The 23,607-nt window shown below is 42.1% G+C and overlaps 1 protein-coding gene and 1 long non-coding RNA gene across 3 annotated transcripts in view; one reads left to right on the plus strand and one right to left on the minus strand.

Annotated features, from left to right (window-relative positions):
• Window positions 1-16,567, minus strand: part of RORA (RAR related orphan receptor A) — a 94,219-nt gene extending 77,652 nt beyond the window's left edge. The window contains exon 1 of one of the 2 annotated variants that reach the window (XM_060151168.1): window positions 16,368-16,567. In XM_060151168.1, coding sequence (XP_060007151.1) covers window positions 16,368-16,398 — 31 coding nt within the window. In that variant the 5' untranslated portion in view covers window positions 16,399-16,567. Of the gene's footprint in view, window positions 1-15,445; window positions 15,802-16,367 lie in introns of those variants that run through there. The other variant, XM_060151166.1, reaches the window with a different exon arrangement.
• Window positions 15,415-18,959, plus strand: LOC132521554 (uncharacterized). Its single transcript, XR_009540917.1, has 2 exons — window positions 15,415-15,672; window positions 16,046-18,959. It is a non-coding gene; the product is annotated as an uncharacterized LOC132521554 (long non-coding RNA).
• The last annotated feature ends 4,648 nt before the right edge of the window (window positions 18,960-23,607 follow it).

A 23,607-nucleotide genomic window follows, 5' to 3' on the forward strand; every position in this document is an offset into this window, starting at 1 on the left:
CAGCCCTGGGCTGCTAAGCCAGGAGACCACTGGGAGAGCTGAGATAGGAGATGATGCACTTTGAAAACACAGCCAGTGTGCTGAGCCATCCTTACCTAGAACCAGAACCCTTAGCAAAGAGCTCAAAGGTACACAGAAAGCATTAAGTCTTAGAAGAACTTCCTGTACCCATAACAATATCACCGTGTCTTCTGATTCACTTTCTCCTCCTACCTTCCTCCTGGATCATTCAAAAGCCAACATTAAAAAAAAAAAAAGAAAAGAAAAATGTAAAGGTGGCTATTGTGATATAGTTTATGGCTTTGTACACATATTTGAAGTATACAAATGCCTTCAGTTCCCTTTCGTCGGGTCACAGATTCAGTCTTCTGTTTGTGAAGCGGTAGTACGAAGAAATTGAGGATAAACGCAATGTGTGTTAAATGGCAGTGAAAAATTCCAAAGCCTGGAGTCCAGAGAATATTTTCAGTACTGTGAGTGTCTTATTTACACAAAGGGTACTAGAATGCCCCCACCCTTTAGTAAGCTTTTTTTTTTGCGGTATGTGGGCCTCTCACTGTTGTGGCCTCTCCCGTTGCGGAGCACAGGCTCCCAGCGCGCAGGCTCAGCGGCCATGGCTCACGGGCCCAGCCGCTCCGCGGCACGTGGGATCCTCCCAGACCGGGGCACGGACCCGTGTCCCCTGCATCGGCAGGCGGACTCTCAACCACTGCGCCACCAGGGAAGCCCTTTAGTAAGCTTTTTGTCGAAGTGCAACATACACAGAAATAGGCCCAACTCACAAATGTAAGCTTGATGAATTTTCACAGTAAACACTTTGAGATCAAGAAAAAAAAATGCCTTTTGGTTTTTAGTCTTTCTGTGCCTGGGTCAAAACCACTGACTAATGCAAAACTGAAGGTATAAAACTTATTATTTTAAGTTCAGTTAGCAGGAAAATATTAGAAATTTAATAAAATACAATGCCTAAAAAGAGCCATCTTCCTTCAAAGAGAATTAATTATCTCGGAAATTTGGAGGAAGTTTTGTTTTCTTTGTAACCGTAAGTAGGCATGCAGTTCGCTCTCTAACCCTTTGGACAAAGGTGAGGGCTTCGCCTTCCCCACAGCCTTTCTAAGGAGAGAGGACGCTATCTTTTGTTCCCTTCCTCTCCGCTCCCGTCCTTCCCTCACGTCATCATTGCGTGTTGTTCTGACGTGAGACCATTTCACTCTCTCACTCTCCTTTAGCCCTCCTGCTTTTGGGCAGATCCAAGAGGAAATGAGGCACTCTTTCTCCTGGCCAGCCTCACTCTGGGCCATTGCACAACCACTGTTTACACAGTGAGTGTGTTTCAGCCTAACCTTTAATTGGCTAATAAGACCATGTCGGGAGCGAGGTAACCCAGTACTCTGACGCTGATCTGGCTCTAGGGGCACCAACTCTTCTCTTGGCAAGAGGAGTCAGGAGCAAGACCCTAGCAATGCACAATGTGCCAAAATACATTTGCTTCCAGTCAACTGATGGTCTGCTGGTAGGTAACTACATGGAACCAAGACCTGCGTGCCTCTTAGTTGGTAAAGATAAATCATAAAGCCTCCATGAACCACAATTTTATGCCAAACCTCTGTTTTATTAAAAAAGGAAACAACAAAAAGGTAACCCCCAGCAATGGTCTTACACGGCCAATAAAGAGGAAATAACGTTATGAAGAAAACAGGGATTAGAAAATTTGTTCTCGAATTCATGTTTGAAAGTGCTTTGTTTAATATATAATTGGGGGTTTATCTGTTAAATCTGTATAAATTTAAAGCCCCTTGGGCTTCCCTGGTGGCGCAGTGGTTGAGAGTCCACCTGCCGATGCAGGGGACACGGGTTCGTGCCCCGGTCCGGGAAGATCCCACGTGCCGCGGAATGGCTGGGCCCGTGAGCCGTGGCCGCTGGGCCTGAGCGTCCGGAGCCTGTGCTCTGCAACAGGAGAGGCCACAACAGTGAGAGGCCCGCGTACAGCAAAAAAAAAAAAAAAAAAAAAAAAAAAAAATCTTCTGTGTCTCCTAAATTGTAGAGAGCAGTTCTCAAACTTTTGGTGTCTGGATCATTTCATGATCTTAAGAGAGCTTCTGTTTATGTGGGCTAGATATCAGTAATTACTGCACAAGGAATTAAAACAGAACATTTAACAATATTTGTCTATAATTAATTTGAAAATAACAGGAATAAATTCATTACATATTTACATAAAGTATTTAAATATATATTTACAAAACAAAAAAGTTAGTAAAAAATGCCATTATTTTTGCATCTTTAATCTCTGGCTTAAGAGAAGACAGGTAGATTCTCATGTCTGCTTCTGCATTCAATCTGTTGTGTTCTTATGGTTGAAGTATGTGAAGAAATTCTGGCCTCACACAGATATGCAGCTAGAAAAGGGAGGAGCATTTTACTGGGCTTTTCAAATAATTCTGGATTTTCTTCTTTGACACTACACCAAAACTCAACAAGTGGTAGTTTCTTAAAGGTTAGTTGGAATATGGAACCTGAAACCATACCAGTAATTTTCTGTATTCTGTTAAATTCAAATACACTGGTATATTTTGTACTTTGAATGAATCTTTTACACCCGTCCATATTTTTATAATGGCATGCATTTGGTCACTTGGAAGCTATTAGTTCAATGAGTTATGTAGCTCTTCCAGATGTTGACATGTTGCATTACCAAATGGGATTCTATCAAGTAATCACATTTATTGATATCACCACCTACATCATCAGAAAATTTTTTATGTATTAGGATGCTGTCAGGTTCACGGTGTTGGGTACAAGTGTTACAAAATTCTAATATTTGCCTGAAAGCTTGAATCTATTAGTAATAAATATTGTCAACTATTTTTCTTGAAATGATGAGCTTACTTGGTTCATTTTTGAGAAAATGTAGGACATACACGTAAGTCTGAACAACTGCCGTCAGTGGTTCTAGTAAGAAAATGGCATTCCATTCAAAAAGCAGTGAGTTCAGCTCTTAACTCGAACAATGGCACAAGTACTTTTCCCTGGAGATCAACATCCTTCTTCGGTACGGAGCAGAAGCGCTCTGTACTTTATGTGTACTTCCCATTTTGTCAAAAAGACTTGTACTCAAGGGTCAAAATTTAATAAGCTTAATAATTTTTACTGCTTCATCAGGACAGTCTCAAATGAACTTGGTAATGTTTTGTTACCAGCAAGTCCACAGTAATAGCAAAAATGACTATTGCCTTGATTCCTGCAAAGGTATTAGGAGTTTTACCCGCCAGGGCTTTGGCACTATCAATGCAAATGACCAGTACAGTCAAAAGGGCTAATAATGTCTTAGTGTTATTATGCAAAGAGTTTTAATCTCTTGGAACCCCTGAAAGGGCCTTAGGGACCCCCAGGGGTGCCTGGATCACACGTTGAGGACCACTGCTGTGGTGGATAGTACCAGTATAAATCCACTCTCTAATCTGCTCAATGCTTATGTCCTTGTGGGGTTCACAGAAAGAAGATTTAAAAGGTTTATTTCTGTCTCCACATTCCTGCCCTCCCTGCTCAAAAAAAATTCCATTGTGGCGATCCAACATAAATAGTGTGTATAGAACAAAGAAATTGCAGTACTCTTGAGTTCATCAGCATTTTTCTCCCTAACAAAGAAAGCTACTCTAACAAGCTATTGGGAAAACTACTGTGAGTTATACGAAATATGACATGCTCAGTCCCCCTTCTATCCCGTCTAACTCCCAACCCTCCCAAACCTTTTCACTTCGGGGGTATTTTGGATGAGCTCCTCATAGTGTCCTCAGAAATAATTGGGTGTCCTAATTCAGCCACATGCAAATTAATGCTCCCCTAAAGAGGCCTTATTATAATTTCCAACCCTTGATGTCTACATAATCCCCTATAGTTCTTTAACTTCTTGCTTTCTAACTTCTGTTTACCGATGCACTACTTTTGTCAGCTCAGTATAGCATCAATTAGTAACACAGTTGTTTATTAGGTCTCCCTAGAGCCTTGAGAAAGCTGCTTTGTATTTATTAATGACTACGCAGAACACTACTATTTTTCGATAGCATTTAAAAATGAGTAAATTACTGAAGATGAACTATAAAAGAACTTCAAATGTCAAAGGCAAGCAAAAAAAAAAAAAGCACATTATTTCAAACCACCCATAATGCTTGCATGGTTAATTTTATTTTCAATTTAATAACAAGAAGTGGGGGGGGGAGTCAAATCCAGACTCTTCTTCCCGTTCTACCGTTAGCATTCTGGAGTACACGCCATTTGCTTGACAGAACTGAGGCACCGATCTGGCGACTAATTAAGAGCCGGTGTAACAGGTTTAAATTTCATTATCACACACACCTGTTAGGTAACGCACACCTGATTCAGCAAAAAATCCACCCACAAGGCGAATGTTAAAAAATTTAAAAGCAAGGGTGTGGGGGAGTGCCGGTGGGGACAACTCCAGAAACTTAGGTCTAGTTTTATGTCAAGCATAATTCAAAACAACCAACTTGAAATGTATCCAATTTGTACTCTCTTATTTTGTGAATAATTCCTTGGACCCTATTAGGTGAAGTTAGAGCTGCCCGTGCCGGTACACAATTCGCTTCTTAAGGAAACCAGAGACCAATCTCTCCTGCGATGAGTCTCTCCTAACCAAACTTAGAGCGACGGGGAGCAATTATAGAGCTCATTTGCCCTCCTTTTATATTCCTGGTCATTTATGAAATGAAGACGCTGATCTGCAAAAAAATCACTTTGCATTCAAGAAAGGAGCTCTGGGAGCTACCCCAGAGCATCTGGCTACGAGGCAGAAAAACACACCTCGGTGCACTTCCTTTGTCTTGCGCTCTCTCTTTGATGTGTAAGTCACTGGTGGAGTAAGCTGTGATCGCTTTGATGTTGAACTTCTAGACTTTATTGTTACTAGCATGCCTACAAGGAGAGCTGTCAGTCATGTCGTACATCTGAACAACCGTTTTTCTTTACGGCACATCTCTTACAAGCATCAATCCTTAAGTACATGTTTTCGCATTTCTGCTGACTACCACACACTTCATTGGAGGCGGGCTGTGCTCAAATATAACTATAGCACCCACATCTTCTGTAAACACCCTGAGGCGTCATCAGACGGCTGGTAACCAACCTTCTGCAACAAGAGAAGCCTGAGCGCAAAACATATTTCTAGCAAATGAAAACATTCTGAAAACACTCAAGCCATCTTAACAGTCAAAATGAGGAGTTTAGCCAATATTTCCCCTAAGCAGCCATTGAAATCATACAGAAACTTCCAAGCCACTTTAAAAGGGATTCTGAATGCAACAGCAACAGGGGGCTTAGAAAGTCTGCCAAAACTTTGAGAAGTCTTGACTCACATTAAATGACTTTGTTTCTCTGCAGTGGGGGAAACAAAACACTTCTGTTCTACATGATTATGCTTGTGATAGAAACATTGCTTTTGAAATAGATTTCTGCCAATTATTTTGTCAAACGGTATCATTTTCAGAAGGTGCTTGCTATTATGGATGTAGCTTAAGTTACAGGAAGATGGCTTTCTATAATTTTCTGTCTAAGGAGAACATATGGATGTATATCAACATGTGTCAATTTCTTAAATATATACATGCCAAACAGGCAATGTGCTCATCCTCAAAAAATCTCTGTTGAAAAATACACGGCTCTGATTTCATTTACCGGCTCCCATCAGATTTACTTTTCAAACTCCTTTCTCATTTGTGCAACTGCCGAATATTATCAAACCCCGCTGGGAGATTCCACACAAAAAGGAAATAAAGTTAAGGTGCTTACATCACACCATGCTGGTTTATAATGAACTGGTATCTTTCTGAATAAATGTTTCAACGAAACCCAAGTTCTTAGAGATACAGGGTCACAGATGAGGAAGCAGAATATTTTTCATGATAGAACTTAGTTTTGTAGTTTTCTTTTATTAAGCTGGCAACACAGGAGAGATACACTGTTTCTGCTTGTTAAAAAACTGCAAACAATATATTGGGAGAGACTCAATGTCTTTGGGTTTCTGGCCTGGAATATTTGGTAAGGAATAAAATTACTGTGGTGTGTGATGCTTAAGACTATTCCAGGGCTTCCATTTTTAAGCAACCTCCCTACCCCGACCTCCTCGGTTTTAACTCAACCATCAAAAAACGCTTTGGGCTAGAATTTGATACATAAGGTATACTGACTAATTTACCAGAACTAAATCAGGGCATAAATATTAATGAAAGCTTGCTTATTCTTAAATTTATTTAAATAATTGGCAGAAAGTAATTACCTCTTTCTACCTTAAATTTTCACTCCCCAAAGGAACCGATCAGCTGATGAAGGGACCTCTAGCAATTAGGGGTTGAGACAAGGAATAAGGAAACTAGAGTGTGTTTGTTTTCTTCCTCCCAGTCTTGGACGAGAAGCCAGACCTTTCCTTCTGTTTTAAGACAAACATTTTCACAGAATGAGAGAGCTGGAAAAGCTCTTGATGGCTATCAATTTCCCCTAATTTTACAAATGGGGAAAGTGAGCAATTGAGGTAGCCTGACCTGGCAGGAGAACCCATGTCTTCTCCCACCCTACATGGGGGTGGGGGTGGGGGGTTCCACCATCCAACACTACTGCCCTGCACCGGGGACGGACGACTCACATGTCAAATAAGGGTGTTGGACCTCAGAGGTTTCTCGACCAGAATCATCTGGACAGCTTTAACAAATTATCAATACTTGAGACCCACCTCAGACCAATAAAATCAGAGCTTCCAGGAGTGGAGCCTGGGCTGGTGTTTTTCAAAAAGCTCTCTAGACAGTCTAGTGGGCAGACAAGGCTGAGAACTAAGAGACCAGATGACCTCTAAACTCCCTCTTGGGTCTACGGCAGAACATTCATCACTGGTTAGAAAAAATTCTTGGATTTCATTCCCTGCTGTTCATCCATGAGGCCATAAGCAATTCTAAGCCGTTACAATTTCTATGTTGGCCGAGCTGTTGTCACTATCTGTATTTATCTAGTTCATTTATATGTTTACTTAGGTATTATCTACCTCTTCCCACGAGAACATACACTCGAAGAGACCAGAGGTGAAGCCTGCTGTGTTTGCTGTTGCCCCCATGGCAACATCACATCTGCCACATGATGGGCTACGGCACCGCCATTTTCCAAAGAAGGAGGGGCTGGAGTTGGTGCAGAAGGGGGTCAGCCTTCCTCCACCATCAGCCAGAGTAGTTCCACTTTTCTGTCTCACCAGACTAGAATCTAAGTTGCACAAAGGCAGTGTGGTGTCTGTGTCATTCAAACTTCGCCATTCCAGTGCCTGGAGGGGGGCAGATACACACCAGGTGCTCAGGGCCTGAGAAACACCACCTTATAAATAGGAAGCATTCACAACTTGCAGGGCTCTAAAACCTGGACTTTGTTGCTGAAAAAAAAGCAACATAGAAGAGGCATCACTGTTGCCACTGGAGTTGGCCTTGACTTTTGAGGCACAATCCCCAGCCTGCCCCACTGAGTGGTCACAATGGTGGCAAGACCCAGCCTCGGGGCTCACTGAGGGCTGGAAGGCCAGAGCTCCTGGGAAAGGTTTATGCAGAAAAGGAATACAGGGTTGGGAAAGCATCACAGGGGCCTCTTCTGTTTGGATCATTTGGGGTAACAGACTGGGAGCCTGCCCACTTTTTTCCTACACACTGGTTGATAGAAAGGCCAGAAATAATCAGAAGAATATCTCAAATGTGTTAATAACATCCAAACAATGGCAGAAACTGCTCATGGTGTGCACCTCACCCACTCTGAAAGGAGATTTCAGTGGCCTCAAAGGCAAGTTTAGGCTTACCTTAATATCACTGACCTGAGCATCCTTTCCTCACTAGTAAGAGGAGAGGGTTAGACCCGAGCAGTAGTTCCCAAACCTGTCAGATCCTCAGTCACCAAGGGGAGATTTACAAATTCAGATTCCTTGGCCTCTCCCCAGACCATCGGAATCGTGATCCATATAGGTGGTGATAGAGAACGGGCACTTAGTTTTTTTAAATGCTTCTCAGCTAACCGTGAAGATCAATGATATTTGGGAACCATTGAAGGGTTGGAGGATTCTGCTGCCCATCTGAGCTCTGACAGGCAAGGGCGAGGTTTCACAGAGGGAGTGAGGAGGACCATCTGAACTGGCAACACCTGAGACACCTTTTAAATACCTTCCTGGGTTGGGAAGACCAGGCTGAGGGAATCAGGGTCTCCATGGGTGGGACCCGGAAATCTGCCTTTGCAACTCTTCTGGTTATGGGTTGCTCTCCAAAGTTTCAGAGCCACTGCTTAGGCAGGATTTTAGAGCTACCCTATGGCTTATTTGGAAGGGAATCATGTTCACACATAAATAGAAGGATTAACTTTATCCAATTACATTAATGTTTCATTGCGTGTTACAAACTCTTTGTTTTAAATGGCATGGACTTCATAGAAACTACAAACCTATAAGCTCAAAAGTCTTAAAGCAGCTTTCTCTAGTTAAGCGTGGCAGGCAATTTCTCAGTGCATGTCTTTAAACGCTGATTCATGGCTTAAGATACACGATAGGGAGGAAGGTGTCCTTGTTCTATTATAAAAGCACACAGGTGGCACCTAAACAACGTAGCACACAATAGGCACTTAATAAGTATTTGCTGAAACAACTTTATTTTGTTATTTATACCCAGGGTTCTACCGAAGATTTGATATGAGATAAAGAAAAGAAGAAAAAAAAACCCAACGACTGCAAAATGAAAATAACATTCTGTGAAAAAGAGAATATTTCTCATGTGGTAAAAGAATCACACTTCTGGGTGGCGCAGTTTGAAAAACGGTTTGCTTCAGTAACTGATCTGAAACTTAACCACAAGTCTTCACTTCTGAACCACTACCTTATTTCTATGATGAAAAGGTTTAAACAGCAGGTTTTCCTGACTTTTTAAAAATTCCCTTCCTTCTTTTTCATGTAAAGATGCAATTTAATCTTTCCGGTAGGAACAAGTAAGCACTGTCGTCCTTTAAAATCCTGGTGATTATCTGTCATTAAGATCACCCTGGTTATTCTAGCTCAGCTCAGAAGCCTGGACTACTTGAGCAATGCAAAATTCACGTAAACTTGAATTCTCATCTCTCCCCGTAGCATCAGTAACAAAAGATATTTAAGGAAATAGGAAGGTCAATAATCATTTCTTTGATTCCAATACAGAAACCAGATTGTTTCGTAATAGTTTCACACTCAATATACCACTGAAATCTAAGCACACATTTCACTTGTATTATCTATTATCCTAAAAATTACACAAACGAATGCTTATCTCTACTTTGTGCACTGTTTTAAAGCATAAATGATAAAATGTTCTAAAAACCTGTGTAACATATACTCAATTTCTTTGGCAAGTTGTATATACTTAAGTGAATAAAATGCTCTAACCCTAAGACTTCAGAAACCAGCGGGTTAATAGTTTTGCATCCATTGAAAAATTGCTCTATTGCCAAAAATATCAACAATAGTTTACTTCTTTCTAAATGTTTCCCTTTTTTGAAAGAAAAAAAACACTTTAGATTTAAAAAGGGAAGATGCCGGATTTCTCTGATCAAAATGACTGACAATCTCTTTTTAAAAAATATTCGAGGGTAGAGGAATAGAATTGAGGTTGAAATTCTAAAAACAAACAACCAAACAACAAAAAAACCCAAGGATTACCACAAAGGTCATAATTGTTTACTCACAAACCAAATCTCACTTAAATATTTAACTTTAATATGGAGCCAAACAGAATTTTATAAATCAACTTTATCTTAAGTTTAAAAAAAAATTCCCTTCCAAGCAAACTTTTAACATTCATTATCTCTCCCACAGACGCATTTCTAACAACCATGCAAAACAATAAATTACACTTTTGAATCTGATGTAGAAAGTCCCACAGCAATCGAGAAAATAACTTCAACCTTTGACCTTCTCCACTAGCCTGATGGGAAATGCATTGGCACTGTTACCACTTTTAGCATTCCATGAGAAAGTAACCACTAGAGGGCAGCCTTATTTCAGCTCTGACACACTACTTTGGCGAAAAACACCTCAGAAATGCTTCTCATGTTCCTTTAATTATTTTTTCAATATCTTTGATTTTCTTGGATATTTAATATCAACTTCAGTTCATCCAAAAGTATTTCTAAGTAGGTCAAAGGTCCACTTTCACAAATTACAACGGTAGCACAAAGGCTAGTCATGACGTTCAAAAGATACAACCTAGCTTATGAATCTTAAAAAAATTAAAACAAAATTTAAACTCTTTTCTCTTTACTACATGGTGGGTTAAGTGCTGAGTCAATCATATCACAACTAGGACTCGGGTTGTGGTACAAAAATTCAAGAGGTTCTAGTCAAACTGAAATGTGCTTGAGGAAAAAAATGACCAAGGTTGCTAGAAGGCTGACTGTGAACAGAATGGAGTGGAGACACACAGCAAAGATTGAGGGAGGGTGTGTGTGTGTTTCATACTTAGTCTTCAAATAACTGACAATCTTTCAATCTTTCATATGAAAGATGGATTAAATTGTATTGTACACAGCCCCAAAAGAAAGGATCAGAATCGAGGGATTAAAAGTGCAAAAGAGAGACTTATGCTTGAAATAAAAATAATTTTCTTATTCAAGATGGAATAAGCTTCCTCTAACGATAGTGAGCTCCCCATCATAGGAGGTGTTCAAGCATAACCAGACAATTTGCCAGGAACGCCGTGGAGAGGAACCAAATGCCAAGAGGGTGTGTATCTGAATGACATTTTAGGTTTCTGCTCTCCCTGAGACTCTATGAAATGATGCTTATTTGCTTTCAGGCAAAGACCACTCAATCCAGTTGCCAGAGAAATAAACTCCCATCAAGTGAGAAATGAGCTTTTGCAGATCTATCTACTTGGAAACTTTGACTCTGATTTTCTAAAAGACAACAGATTTCTCAAGAATACGCCCATGATCATGCCCGTTAGCTGTCATGGAAACAACCAGGACAGCACTCACAAGCCCAAGGATTCATGAGTTTTCTACTCCATAAAGGGATATGAAATTTAGAAGATGCGTTTTTGAATGCTCCCTTTGCCTAAAGCTAAGTGGACCATATAGATAAGTCTCCAGCTCGATTTTCTCATAATGGAGTTAGGTTACACAGGTTAGCTGCATTTCATAGTATTCCATATTCTTTAGGAAAGTAATGCTTACATTTCACTCAGATCCTCTTACAAGAAGCAGACTTAATGAAAATCGTGGATGAAGAGAGCTAATGGTAAGCAAATAAGAATAACCCTATTTGTACCAAATTGATTTTATTAAATAGTAATTTAAAGATATTAGGCTCAGCAAAGCATTACATAATTGAATCTATTTTTTTCCCTTATAAACGCCAGAGTTATAATTTCCACTAACTAGAGACAAAGTTATATCGAGGACATTTTCACAGCTTCCTCCAGGGGAGGCAGCGTGAAGACAGTAGAAATTAGGGCTCTAGCCCTCGCTTCACTTGTCAAGCTTGGCTAACCAACACATAACCTCTGTGAGCCTCAGTTTCTTCGACTAAAAACCACGACAGTGTCAATGACTTCCCAGGGAAGATTAAATGCGACAAGAATGGCTGCAAACCATAAAGCAGAAAACAAACATAGATTAACATCAAACTGCGATTTGTTTATGAAATGCTTAGTAAATTTCAGAGGCAATGAAATCAAAGGCAAAAAATGAAATCGCTGGCAAACCTAGGGAACAGGTTTGACATTAATTTTTATACAAAGATTTTAAAGTCATCATAATTCTTCCTTATATTATGATGAGGGCTAACAAATGCAGCTTAGAAAATCCAGAAACAAAAGATTTCAACTGCTTTCTTGCGTTTTGCCTGTTGGCTAATATATGCTAGTATCTATTTAGACCTCTTATTTCCGGATATAGCACTCTGACAATGAACAGAAAAACCATGATCAATCATGTCACAGACAATACTGACAGATACAAAAATCTCTGAATGCAAATCTCTAAGGCCATGACTCAAGGGCTGGTGTGGAAGGGAGGTATCGTTGGTGGAGGAGCTAGAGGAGGGAGAGAGAATAAGTAAATCATTCCTCAAAGGGTCAATATGTGGTCTTTGAGATAATATCAAATGTGAATTCACATCTGTGTTGTCACTGGTGGACCCCTCCAAATTATTATTATTTTTAAAGCACAGAAACATAAAGGCTAACTCTGAGCATCTAATTATGTTTTTTTAAATTAATAAATATGAAATATATAGGTTAAGGCGGGCTTGATTTCTTATTAATAAACACTGTGAATACTTAGAATCCATGCAGAAAATTTCTATGACAAAGTATTCATAGATTAGTTCAACACAAGGGGTTTATTGATTACTAAAATAAGCTGAGAAGATTTTAAGAAAACTCAACTCTACCTCTGCAGATCTAGCTATCTATCTATGTATCTAACCATCCAGTAACTTTTTCTCCCAGTAAATGGTCATTTGTGAATATGATTTTCTTAGGTGCCCCAGAGCAAATTACAAAGTAGCTAGGTGCTACTGCTGATGCTTTGCAATTATCTACTTGCTGACCTCATCCATTTTATTGTGATTCACTTGGCTGGGAGGGAAAGGTTGGGAAAAAAAGGAGTCTAGTAAGAACTATTAATATATTTACTAATATATCTACTAGATAGTAAAAAAAAAAAAAGCCCTAATATTTAAATCATATATATATTTAAAGGACTAAGTCTGTTTAGAAATTGTATTATTTTATAACTGGGCAGCATTAAAGAAATTATATGGTACTCAATTCAAATCGAGGGCAAAGTGGTTTACTTATGATAAATTGAAAGTGATGTGATTGAAATATGTAAAATCAAGCGACTGCTCATGAAAATGGTGCTTCTAAAATATTCTCCACTTCATAGAAGGTCTGAGCTCCCTCCTCACCCAGTGGACAAATGGACTCAGAGATCCTCTTTGTCTTTAAAAGAACTGACCTCTCCTTGTCTGCTAAGCACTCTGGGGTCTGAAATAGCTATTTGAGTTTTCTCTTTCCAAGATCCAGCCATCACCCTCTTCCAATCCTACCCATCAAAGGTCATGAAAATGGAAAAAAAAATCCCAGCTAAGGGATACCACTGACACAGTACTTAAAATAAGACGAGGGATAAAATTCAAATTTCATTTGGGAAAGAGAAAGGCCAAATTCTTTAAAACTATAAAATCACATTTACTAGAGTTGGAAATACCCCTTATCACCCACATATACAGTAGTTTCAAAGCGGTAACATGCCTTGTGTTTGTACATGGATTGTGCTGAGGGAAGAATCTATGATGGGACAGACATTCCCCTTAAGCCTCCCTTCACTCCCTTAACTCCATTTACATGAACACAGGCTGAGTGCTCCGCTGCTAGGAAGCAAAGGGGGGTATAATCTACTAAAACTGATGAAGCGCTCGCATTTCCCTTCAGCACTGGCTGCTGCCTGACATTTGGCCAAAGCACTTTTACGATGCGTAGAACAAGTGCTCCCCTGATTATAAATGTTATCTCTGGCTCTCTCCATTTGCTCAAGAAGCAATCCAAATGGTACTGGAATTCTGTTGTTAATTAAACAAAAACAAAACTGAAGGATGAGACTAGAGTTGCTCAAATGAAGATTTATTACTTCTAAGCACAAGCCCACTTTAAGCCTAAACTTATTTGACAACTAATGCAGAGGAAGGATTTTCTTCTTTGGTGAGTTCAAAAGGCCTGCTTTAATGATGTTTTAAAAACATCAGTAAATCAGCCAACAAAGAGAATGTTTCTCTTTTATGGTGGCTTGTTCTCTCCTCCCCCAGCCACATGCATACACATACCAAAAAACTGTATTGTAAAGAGTGTTTCTGTTTTGTATAAAAAACCTAATTACACAAACTCTCTTACATATGGGACCAATTTAACTATTAAAACTGAGAGGCAGTAGGGAAGTATTTAATATGACTCTGGGACAGTTTTTTTCCCCCTTAAATCTGATACGGAAACATTTACAGCATTCCTTATTTTCCACAAACTATTTTTCTTCAGTTTAAATAAGCTCCAAAGCAAGATAATCCCATTAAGACACAGGATATTATGATATTGGGAATGAAATATTCTAATTGTCTAAATGCATTTTATTTCTACACCTTCCCCCTCCGCCCCCCCGCAGCTGAGCTTATAGAAAAACTGAATTGCCAGTACATCTGAGCTACTTTTCGCAAAGCACAATACTATGCATCTATTATCTTGTGGCAGCCAGAGGTCACTCCAAGACAAATGTGTGGGCTAGAGCTTTTGGGGGATATAGTGGCGGTGTGATTCCCATGGTTATATCACTAAGGGATACTATGGAACTTCATTTTGTGCTAGCACTACAAAACCAAAAGCCTATGTACTCAGAAACATCAACATTAAGTTAAAACATTCAGACGCACTTTCCTTATTGTTTGGTGGTTAGTGTTCATTAGGGGAAATAGTATCAGCTGCTCACCCTTCCTCAGTCGACACCAATCATACTAAATAAAATAGATAAGGATTAACATTGACACCTCCCCAAATCTATTTCACGCCTTAAAGAAAAAACAGAAGAAAATGTCTTAACTACAAAGGCTATCTGAATCGTTTTACTCTTACAGGATTAATGAACCGCTAGGAATAGCATAAAAGTTTTTTAGAGGGGGAGGGGAGAAGCATACGTTTCGTCTGCATAAGAAGTCGGTAAGAAAATCTTAAAATCATTTTGGGAAGAAAAAAAAAGTTAAGTGCTTAAGAACGTAGAGGTCTCCTACCCTTTCCTTTATCTGTTGCATATTCTAAAAATGATTAAATTTCATTTCCCCCAAGCCACCGGGGAAAAGACAAAAATTTGCTCTGGGCACGTCGTATAGAAAGATTTCATCTCAAGCAGCTCATCTTAGCGTCCAGTACGTTTCGGCCTGTTAATAATTAATAAAAGAGATGCCACCCAATCTCTAGTGAAGAAAGGCAAAGCTCGGTGATCCGAAAGTAAACCCAGTGCAGATACCGAACTGGTGTCCTTCATCTAGGATTGCAACAAAACCTCAACCTTAGCAAACGTTTAACGAGCGCTCCGCGCCCGCACGGATGGGCAGAACCCGCAGGACAGTCTGGGTCTGCAAAACTGCTGCGTATGAGGGGAGCCCTGTCCGCCGCAAACAGATGGGGCTCTAAATCCCCACTCCCAGCGGCCGGGTCTGCGGGCAGATTATCGGCCCCGAAGAACCTGCTGGCGCACGAGCCGGCGGAGGGCTGCGGGCTGAGTTTTCTCTCGGGCTGTTTGCGTGTCTCGGCTTGTCCGGACGGCGCAGGCGAGTTCCTGCGCACCTCCAAACTTTGGCTTTCCCATTATATTTTCCCTGACTTGCCATGGTTTCTTTCCTCCTCACCTGAGAAGACCTGAAGCCAGTCCTCTCTGCAACCAGTCCCCGCTGCCATCCCGCCACCAGCCCGGCAAAGGACTTCGGATCAGGGCGGAAGGCCGGACGAGGAGGTCTGGCCGCGACTAACCCGCGCCCGCCGGCCTTCGCCGCCGTCTAACCTCCACCACTGCCCGCGAATCCTGTGCGGGGGGAGAAGTTGCCTCCCCACATCCATCCACAACCCAAAGTATCAAGTGAGGGTGCGCTGCGGCTGCCGCCCAGGGAGTCTTGGCACGCTCCAGAAGCCCGTCTCGCTCGGGCCTGCGCGCTTTCGGAAGCGGCCGCGGCGGGCACGCAGCGCGGACCGGCCGCACTACCCCTGCAGGCGGCCGCCCTGGCGCTCGGGGCCGCCGGGCGGCGGAGGGGGGCGGGGAGGAGCAGGGTGCAAGGCCCGGGACGCTGAGCAGTCCCCAGGAATGACACCGCGCCCGGGCGCACGCTCGGCCCGGCCCGGGCGCGGCGCCTTCCCTACGTAGGCCGGAGCTGTCCGGGGTGCGGGCCCTGGGGACCCGTCGCGGGCGCCCCTTGGCTTCCTCCGAGCTCCTCAGACCCTCCCCTCCCTGCCAGAAGCGCGGCGACTCCCAGCAAACTTTCTTCCGGGCGCCCCGCCGGGTGCCAGGCGGACCTGGGCGACTGACAGAAGCCGGAGAGGACAGAAGAGAGGGGTCCAGCCCATGCGCCTTTGCCCCCGACAGGAGGCAGGCAGATCCCGCGACCGGGCTCAGGGGGCGCCCTGCAGGGGCCCAAAAAGCCCTGGCGGGGCTCCAGCGCCCAGCCCCGGGCAGTACGTGCGCTCGGGCAGGCGCGCCCACCCCTCCCCCTGCGCGCCCGCCTCCCCGCCCCCCGGAGCAGCCAGCCCACCCGGCCCCGGCGGGGCGCCCGGGCTCACCTTTCATCGCTGCGATCACAAAATACATCATTTAAGCCGCGGTGCGGAGAGCGCAGGGAGAGCGGATGGTCCGACCCCGGAGCCCCCTCTGCCGCCGCCGCCGCGCCGCCGCCGCCTGAGCCACAGCAGCAGCTGCCGCAGCTGCCCGTCCGCCGAGAGCCATCCCGAGCCATAAGAGGCTCCATGTGACCGGCTGACATCACGGCCGCCGCTCTGTTTACACCGCGCCCCTCCGGTTCCTCCCCGGCCGGGAGGCGGGCGGCGGGAGGCGGGGGCGCCCTAGCGCCGCGCCCCGCCCCGCCCCCCCAGGCAGGTGAGCGGCGGCGGCTCCCGGGCGCACCCGCGCTGGCGCTGCCCTCCCACGCCCCCGGCCCGCACCCGGGCCCCCGGCCTTCTCCTCGCCTCCCTGGGCACCTGTGGCCGCCCGGGCGCTTTCGGCGTGCAGCGCCCGGAAGATCGCGCGTCTACTTTCTCCCGCACCTCTTGGGCTAGAGGGGCGCAACCAGACGCTACTTTCCTGCTCTCTTTCCGGATCTCCCAGGGGTGATAACTGTGCCAACTCGTTGGCGGAAAAGAGGGGTTTGTTCGGTCTGGCGCGGGGGCGGGGGGTGTTGTAGTCACCCTCACTTCCAATTTCCCAGATCACCCCAGCTTTATTCGGAAGGTAAAGCCCCCTCCGGGGGCCGTGGAGAACGCAGTCATCCGGACTGCTCAGGGAGTGGAGTAAGCGCCTCCTCAGTAAGATCCTGGGAGGCTCGGCCTGGGAAGGAGGAACTCCGCCCACCCAGACGATGATATTTCTCATCACACCTACACCTAAGGTCCTGGTTTACACCTCTCCCTTCCCCCAGGACCACTGATACCTGGAAGGAGAGCAGAAAACTCTGTGTGAATCACCTAAATGAACTCGTCGCCAGCCGATTTGAGCCACTAATTTCCCAGGCTCTTCCATATATCCACCATTCTCTCCAGAGAACCAATCTACAAGTGGAAAAGGTTCTAGTTTTCATACCCTAAAAATGAGATGTTGTGGTACTTTGGACAGGAAAAACAAAAAAGAAAAAAACAACAGCAACAAAAAAGCAAACAACCTCTAAAGGTCAACTTTGTGAATTTTAACTTGCAGCTAAGACCTAATTCCTTCCAAACAATCATTTTTACTGGTCTTGTGGAAACTTAAATCATGATATTATTGTCAGATGAATCTCTTTACTATGAATTTCAGATGCTACATACCCATAGTCTGTGTTATTTAAAATTTCTGCAGGCTTGTCAACAGTATTGAGTGTAGCAGAAAAAATTATCAAAAGCCAAGTTTGTTACCTACTCCAGTTCCTTCACACAATTTCAACTCTGCTTTCTTTTCTGATGGCCTGTGTCTCCATTTACAACGCAAATACTAGATGGTTATTAGTTGTTGCATTCATGGTAGTTAAACAAGGAGAGTCCTAACATTTTTTCCCATATAACCGAGTTGTCCTTGACTCTGAGTTGGCCCATAATTTAAAACACATGCAGACAATCAGCACTGGAAAAACTAGGATTCATACACTCCCACCCCCGCATCCCCCTTCAAGGCAAAATTTACAGAGCGCTCTGATTTAGAAGGTCAAAAAAAAAAAAATTCATCGTACATTAAATCAAGCTGCAGCTTTATAAAAGTTTGATTTCAACTAAAGTCATCCCAACACAGTTTTTTTCTTTAGAGTTTTCCCCAAATAAAACCACAAAAATAAGAAATCCTAAAAACGTGGAGTCAAGATCTACCCATGTTAACTCAGCTGCGCAGCCATAGCGAAGTGGACAAGGGTTTCAAATGAATCAACCATACCCACTGTGATGTTTATAATGATGAAATTAAGTCACACCACGTTCCCATGATGCAACTGCATCTTCCAGTGAGGCAACACCCCTCAGTTACACTGACACTATCCTTCATATTTGGTTCTTGATTTCCCTCATCCTAACGACTTTAACAAGGATGGGTAATGCCAAGCTGTCCTGTTGGTAGGTCCTGGATATGATTTTCTATCCTTTGTATTGTTAAAGGATGGAAAAACATCAGAGAGTGCCTGCTCATAGGGGTGTTTGTCCATACTCGCTGCAAACGAATCCAGATATACCACTCTGAAAATTCAGTGTTACTTTAAAACAGCATGCTGCTTTAGAAAATAATGCTTTGAAAATGACCAAATCCATTTGGTCTGCCTGTCAGACATCTGACTCCAAGGTAAATAGTCTTACATTACTAGTAATTGGTATTTATTTCCAGGCCATTTCAAATGAAATCGGTAATCGGGAATGACATGTAACATGACATGTGCTCCTGCAATTACAAGAAGAATCATTCATCCTATAGATATGTCCCCAATAGAAATATATTCTCACAATACTTATTTGAAATATTTACACATTTATTTAACAAAGACATTTCCAGGATAATGTAATATTGACCTTGCCCTTTAGAAATGTATTTCATTCTCACCCTACAACTAATGAGCAACAGAATTTCAGATATTGTCGTAACCTTCCTGTGTGGCTAGATGCTATTTGTAATACATGCCTCTAATAAATGTATTCTTTTATTTTCAACACAGCTTTCAACCCAGGGTATATTAGTGTTCTTTATATTAACACAAAGCTCTCGTGAAACTTCAAAAGTAAAAACAAGAGGTTTTTTAAAGCCTCTTGGAATACAACTTTTCTACAGAGTTATACGTCCTCAACCAAGTAAATCAGTCAGGAATGAAAGGATCTGTATTTCCCTTCAATACTACTAAACTGGAGCCAAAAAAGATGCACATTTCAGTGCAAAATTTTACCAGCTAAATATTGAAATGCAGGAATAATTATTTGGATTCCATTAAATACACACTCCTGGGGTGCCTGCTATGGGGGAAAAACAGTGTTAAGCAGTATACTCTTTCCATTTGAAAAATTTTTACCAAGTGTTCTGGAAAAAAAAATGTAAATAGAATATTGCTTACATGAAGATAATTAAACAGGATGGGAACTCTTTACCGTGAATGGGATTATATCATACATGCATTCTCAAGTCAAATATTTCTGTTGGCTAAACTCTGAAAAAGAAGGCACACACTGCATACTTAAAACACATGTAATTCAACTCAGAGTTCTCTAGAGAAAGCCCCACATGGTGTCCCTACGTACTGGGTTTCACATTGGATCTGTTACTTAGCAAGGAATTGGAGGGACATGACCGATGTCAGGTTGTTCCAAAATGACTATGAGAAAAGCCTGCTGGATTTCTGCAGGGGTCTAGACTGGAGTATAATCAGTAAATTGGTGTCTATCTTCCCACTTTCAGAGGTTAAATAAAGAAATGATCCTTTAGGAAAGTACATTTGGTTTTCTACCAAACGGAATCTGATCTCACGGTATACCACGCCGACTCACACACTGAGTGCTATTGGGGAGAATGGCAAAACAATGGGTTGACAAACTTTTCCAGAATCGGCAAGTGGCTCGCAGTACAAAGATGTTTTCAAGGTTGGCTGATGCACCTGAGAGGGAGCATTTTGGCTCTGAGGTTCTGTCTCGCCTGGGCCCTGATTCTCTTTTTCCAGTGTGTGGCAGCTTGCTAATTCAACTAACTTCTTCCTAGCTGAACAAGAAAGGGATCAGTGAAAGGTTAATGTGGTCCGAGGCAGCTTGATTCAGCTGAATCCTTAGCCTCCATGGCATTGTGATCTGTAGGAGCTGGGCCATTCAGGCCGACATAAAGCCAGGGGACCGGGTCTCCTGCAGACCAAACAGGGTCAGACTTAGTTCTGATCAAGACTACTTGGCAAGCTCCAGAGTAGACACAAACTTGCCTACAGTAGATCACAGCCTTGCTTAGTTTTGAGTCTGGAAGGAGCCAATGTCTCATAAAGAAACATTTATAAATGGAATAATACTTGTAAGACCAAGGTGACAGAGGGGTCCCCCTATTTATGTGTGTTAGGGGGAGGGGATGAACAGATTAATATAACTTGTTTTATTCATGATTTTAAAGCAAATATAGATGCCAGATTTAAATGTACATGTATGTATGCACATACATAGTCCATGAAATATAGTGAAATGAATATTTTGATAGCAAGAGACATCTTCAATTTTACACACACACTCACACACACATACATATTTCACATTACCAAGCACATATACTGAATACTTATTATGCTCCTGGCCCTATACTGGAGAATCAAACAAGAACAAGACAATAGCTCTGATCTTGAGAAGCTCCCTAATCAGCTGACCTTGGCTCTGAAAACTATATAGAAGTCAGTTCCCTGAGTCTGAACTTTCCTAAAGAAAGGCAGTGTCTGGTCAGTCACCCATTGAAAAGATGTTTGTACAGCACTTCACCCCTCACAGTTGATAGATGGCTGCAAATTATTAGTGTGGCTGTTAGTGTAATGGGATGTCAGAGGTGAAAGATTTGGCTGCATTGAGACAATGGTGAAAAGATTCTGAGTTTCTGGAACCACATATCTCATACACCTATTAGGAAATACAAGAACTGGCAGATGTTTTGTAACCATCACAAGGTGGGAAAGGGTAAAGTTCACAGGCATTCAGACCCAAGCAACCCCCATAGAATAGGTATGTGGGAGGTGCCTCACTACACACACACCTGCTAAGGCGGCAAGGAAGGAGACTCATCTCCGAGGCCAGAGGAGCTACCATTCCTGGTGTTCCCATGAGATGTCCTCACCCCACTCCTACAGCTGGCAGTGGAACAGGCATTCAGGAAATTATTCTTATTTATTTTATTGAAGTATAGTTGATTTACAATGTGTTAATTTCTGCCGTACAGCAAAGTGATTATCATATATATATGTATATATAGATACACAATATATATTCTTTTTCATATTCTTTTCCACTATGGTTTATTACAGGATATTGAATATAGTTCCCTGTGCTATAAAGTAGGGCCTTGTTGTTTATCTATTCTATGTATAATAATTTGCATCTGCTAATTCCAAACTCCCAATCCATCCCTCCTCCACCCCTTTGCCCCCTGGCAACTGAAAATCTGTTCTCTATCTGTGTCTGCTTCTATTTTGTAGATAAGTTCATTTGTTTCATATTTTAGATTCCACATGTAAGTGATATCGTATATTTGTCTTTCTCTGTCTGACTTACTTCACTTAGTATGATAATTTCTAGGTCCATCCATGTTGCCCCAAATGACATTATTTCATTCTTTTTTATGGCTGAGTAATAGTCCATCGTATATATGTACACCACATCTTTTTTATCCATTCATCTGTTGATGGACATTTAGGTTGTTTCTGTGTCTTGGCTGTTGTAAAGAGCGTAGGAAATGATGTTCCTTTTCTTTTCTTTTTTAAGTTAAAGGAATATGGGTAGCAGAAGTGAACTCAGAACCTGGAGCCCCGGGTTCAAATTTCACACTTGTCACTAGCGTTCTACGTCACTTTGGGCAAGTTATTTCCCCTCTCAGTCCGTCAGGCCCCTGACCTGTAGAATGAAGAAATGGGAACAGACCTCAAAGGGTTCCTGCAACTCAAATATCCCGTGACTACTTTCAAGACCACGTCCCAGCCCCTTCTCAGAAACACCTTCATCCCTTCCTCTTTGGGGCGCCATGTCCACTTCCTTCTCCAAGGAGCCTTCCTTGTTTCACTGAACCCCAGGGTAGGCTACCGTGAGCTCTGCCATTAGACAAAACTGGGCTCCAAACCAACCTTCATCCTACTCACTAGCTGGATGATCTTGAGCAAATCTTTGTTTCCTCATATGTGAAAGAAGGATAGTAGAACCTCGTAGGCACACTGGGAGGATTAAATGAAACAACTTAAAGAAAGGACACAGCGATTATCTCTTAGTAGACTTACAAGTGGAAATACCATCACCATTCCCACATTGTTATACACGCAGATCCTGTGCCTGGCAAAAATTATTGACCTTAATAAAGATGTGTTGACATGATTATCAGCACACACTTTTGATAAGTTTTCTACAATTTTGAAACGTGTGTGCGTGCATGTGTGTGTGCATGTGTGTGTGTGCATGTATCTGTGCATGTGTGTGTGGTGTGCGCGCGTGCGTGTGTAGCAAGCATTTATTAAGTACCTGCTAGGTACTGGGAATACAAAGATGGATAAATATTAAATTACCCCTTGGTATAAGGGGCCTCTTTTTAAAATGTATTATTTTCTATAAGAGTGCAGGCTTTTTATGTCTTGTTTCCTGTAAGAATGCAAGTTCCCATCCAATGAACAATGATAAACATCTGTGCATTACACTGTGCTGGGACATGGAGAGGAAAGGAAAAAGAGTAAGATGTCAGACCTTCCCTCAGGGAGCTTGCAATCTAGTAGGAAAATGAATTCAATGCTTATAATGTAAGGCAGAATGTGTGACACATACTCTAAGTTAAGGTGCTATGTGAGCCAAGAGTAAGAGAGGTTACTCTGTGCAGGGTTAATCTTATACTTTATGAGCAGAAGGACTTCACGGAGGAGGTACCACTTGAACTAGACCTTGAAAGACAAATCAAATTTTAGTGGATAGAAAAAGGAATAAAGGGCAAAAGGACATCTTAGAAGGAGGGCAGAACACAGGTAAAAGGACAGAGATAGAAAATGCATTTTTAACTTAAGAAACAACTAGTAGTGATGGTTTAGAGTACCATGAAGTACATATAGATAAGGAGGGGAGAAAGCTCAGAATATAGGTTGTAGCTATTTCTTTCACTTTCCTTCGAAGTGCCTAGTACAGAGCTTTGCAAAGTATACACAGTCAGAGAATGAGTTTTGAAAAAAGAACTGAGGGCAGAAGAAGGGAACTGTGCTTTAGAAAATAAATCTCTTTGCAGCTTGCCTATTTCATAGTCTTATTCTAAGGATTAGTAGTTGGTCTGATAGTCATAAAGTTAAATTACACTTAATAAAACACATAGAGCAAAAGAGTTCCACATCACAGCACACCCAGGAAGAATAAAACTGGAAATGGGTGTTATTTCATCAGAGTGAAAAGCTAAGCAGAGCATTTTAACAGGAACTAGGTAAATTGAGTGTTATTTGATTTCGTATCTCATCCATTTCAGTTCTGAAAATGATCTGAGACAGTTCTATTAATACAGATGTTTCATATAGAGGTGACATGTTATTTTTTAAGAACTCTTAAAATATATATTTTCAAATAATGGGAAGAAGATAAGCAGTTACAGATGGTTTTCCCTATTTTTGTCACGCATGAT

This window comes from Lagenorhynchus albirostris, chromosome 1 (genome assembly GCF_949774975.1).
Source record: "Lagenorhynchus albirostris chromosome 1, mLagAlb1.1, whole genome shotgun sequence".
Taxonomy (NCBI): Eukaryota; Metazoa; Chordata; class Mammalia; order Artiodactyla; family Delphinidae; genus Lagenorhynchus; species Lagenorhynchus albirostris.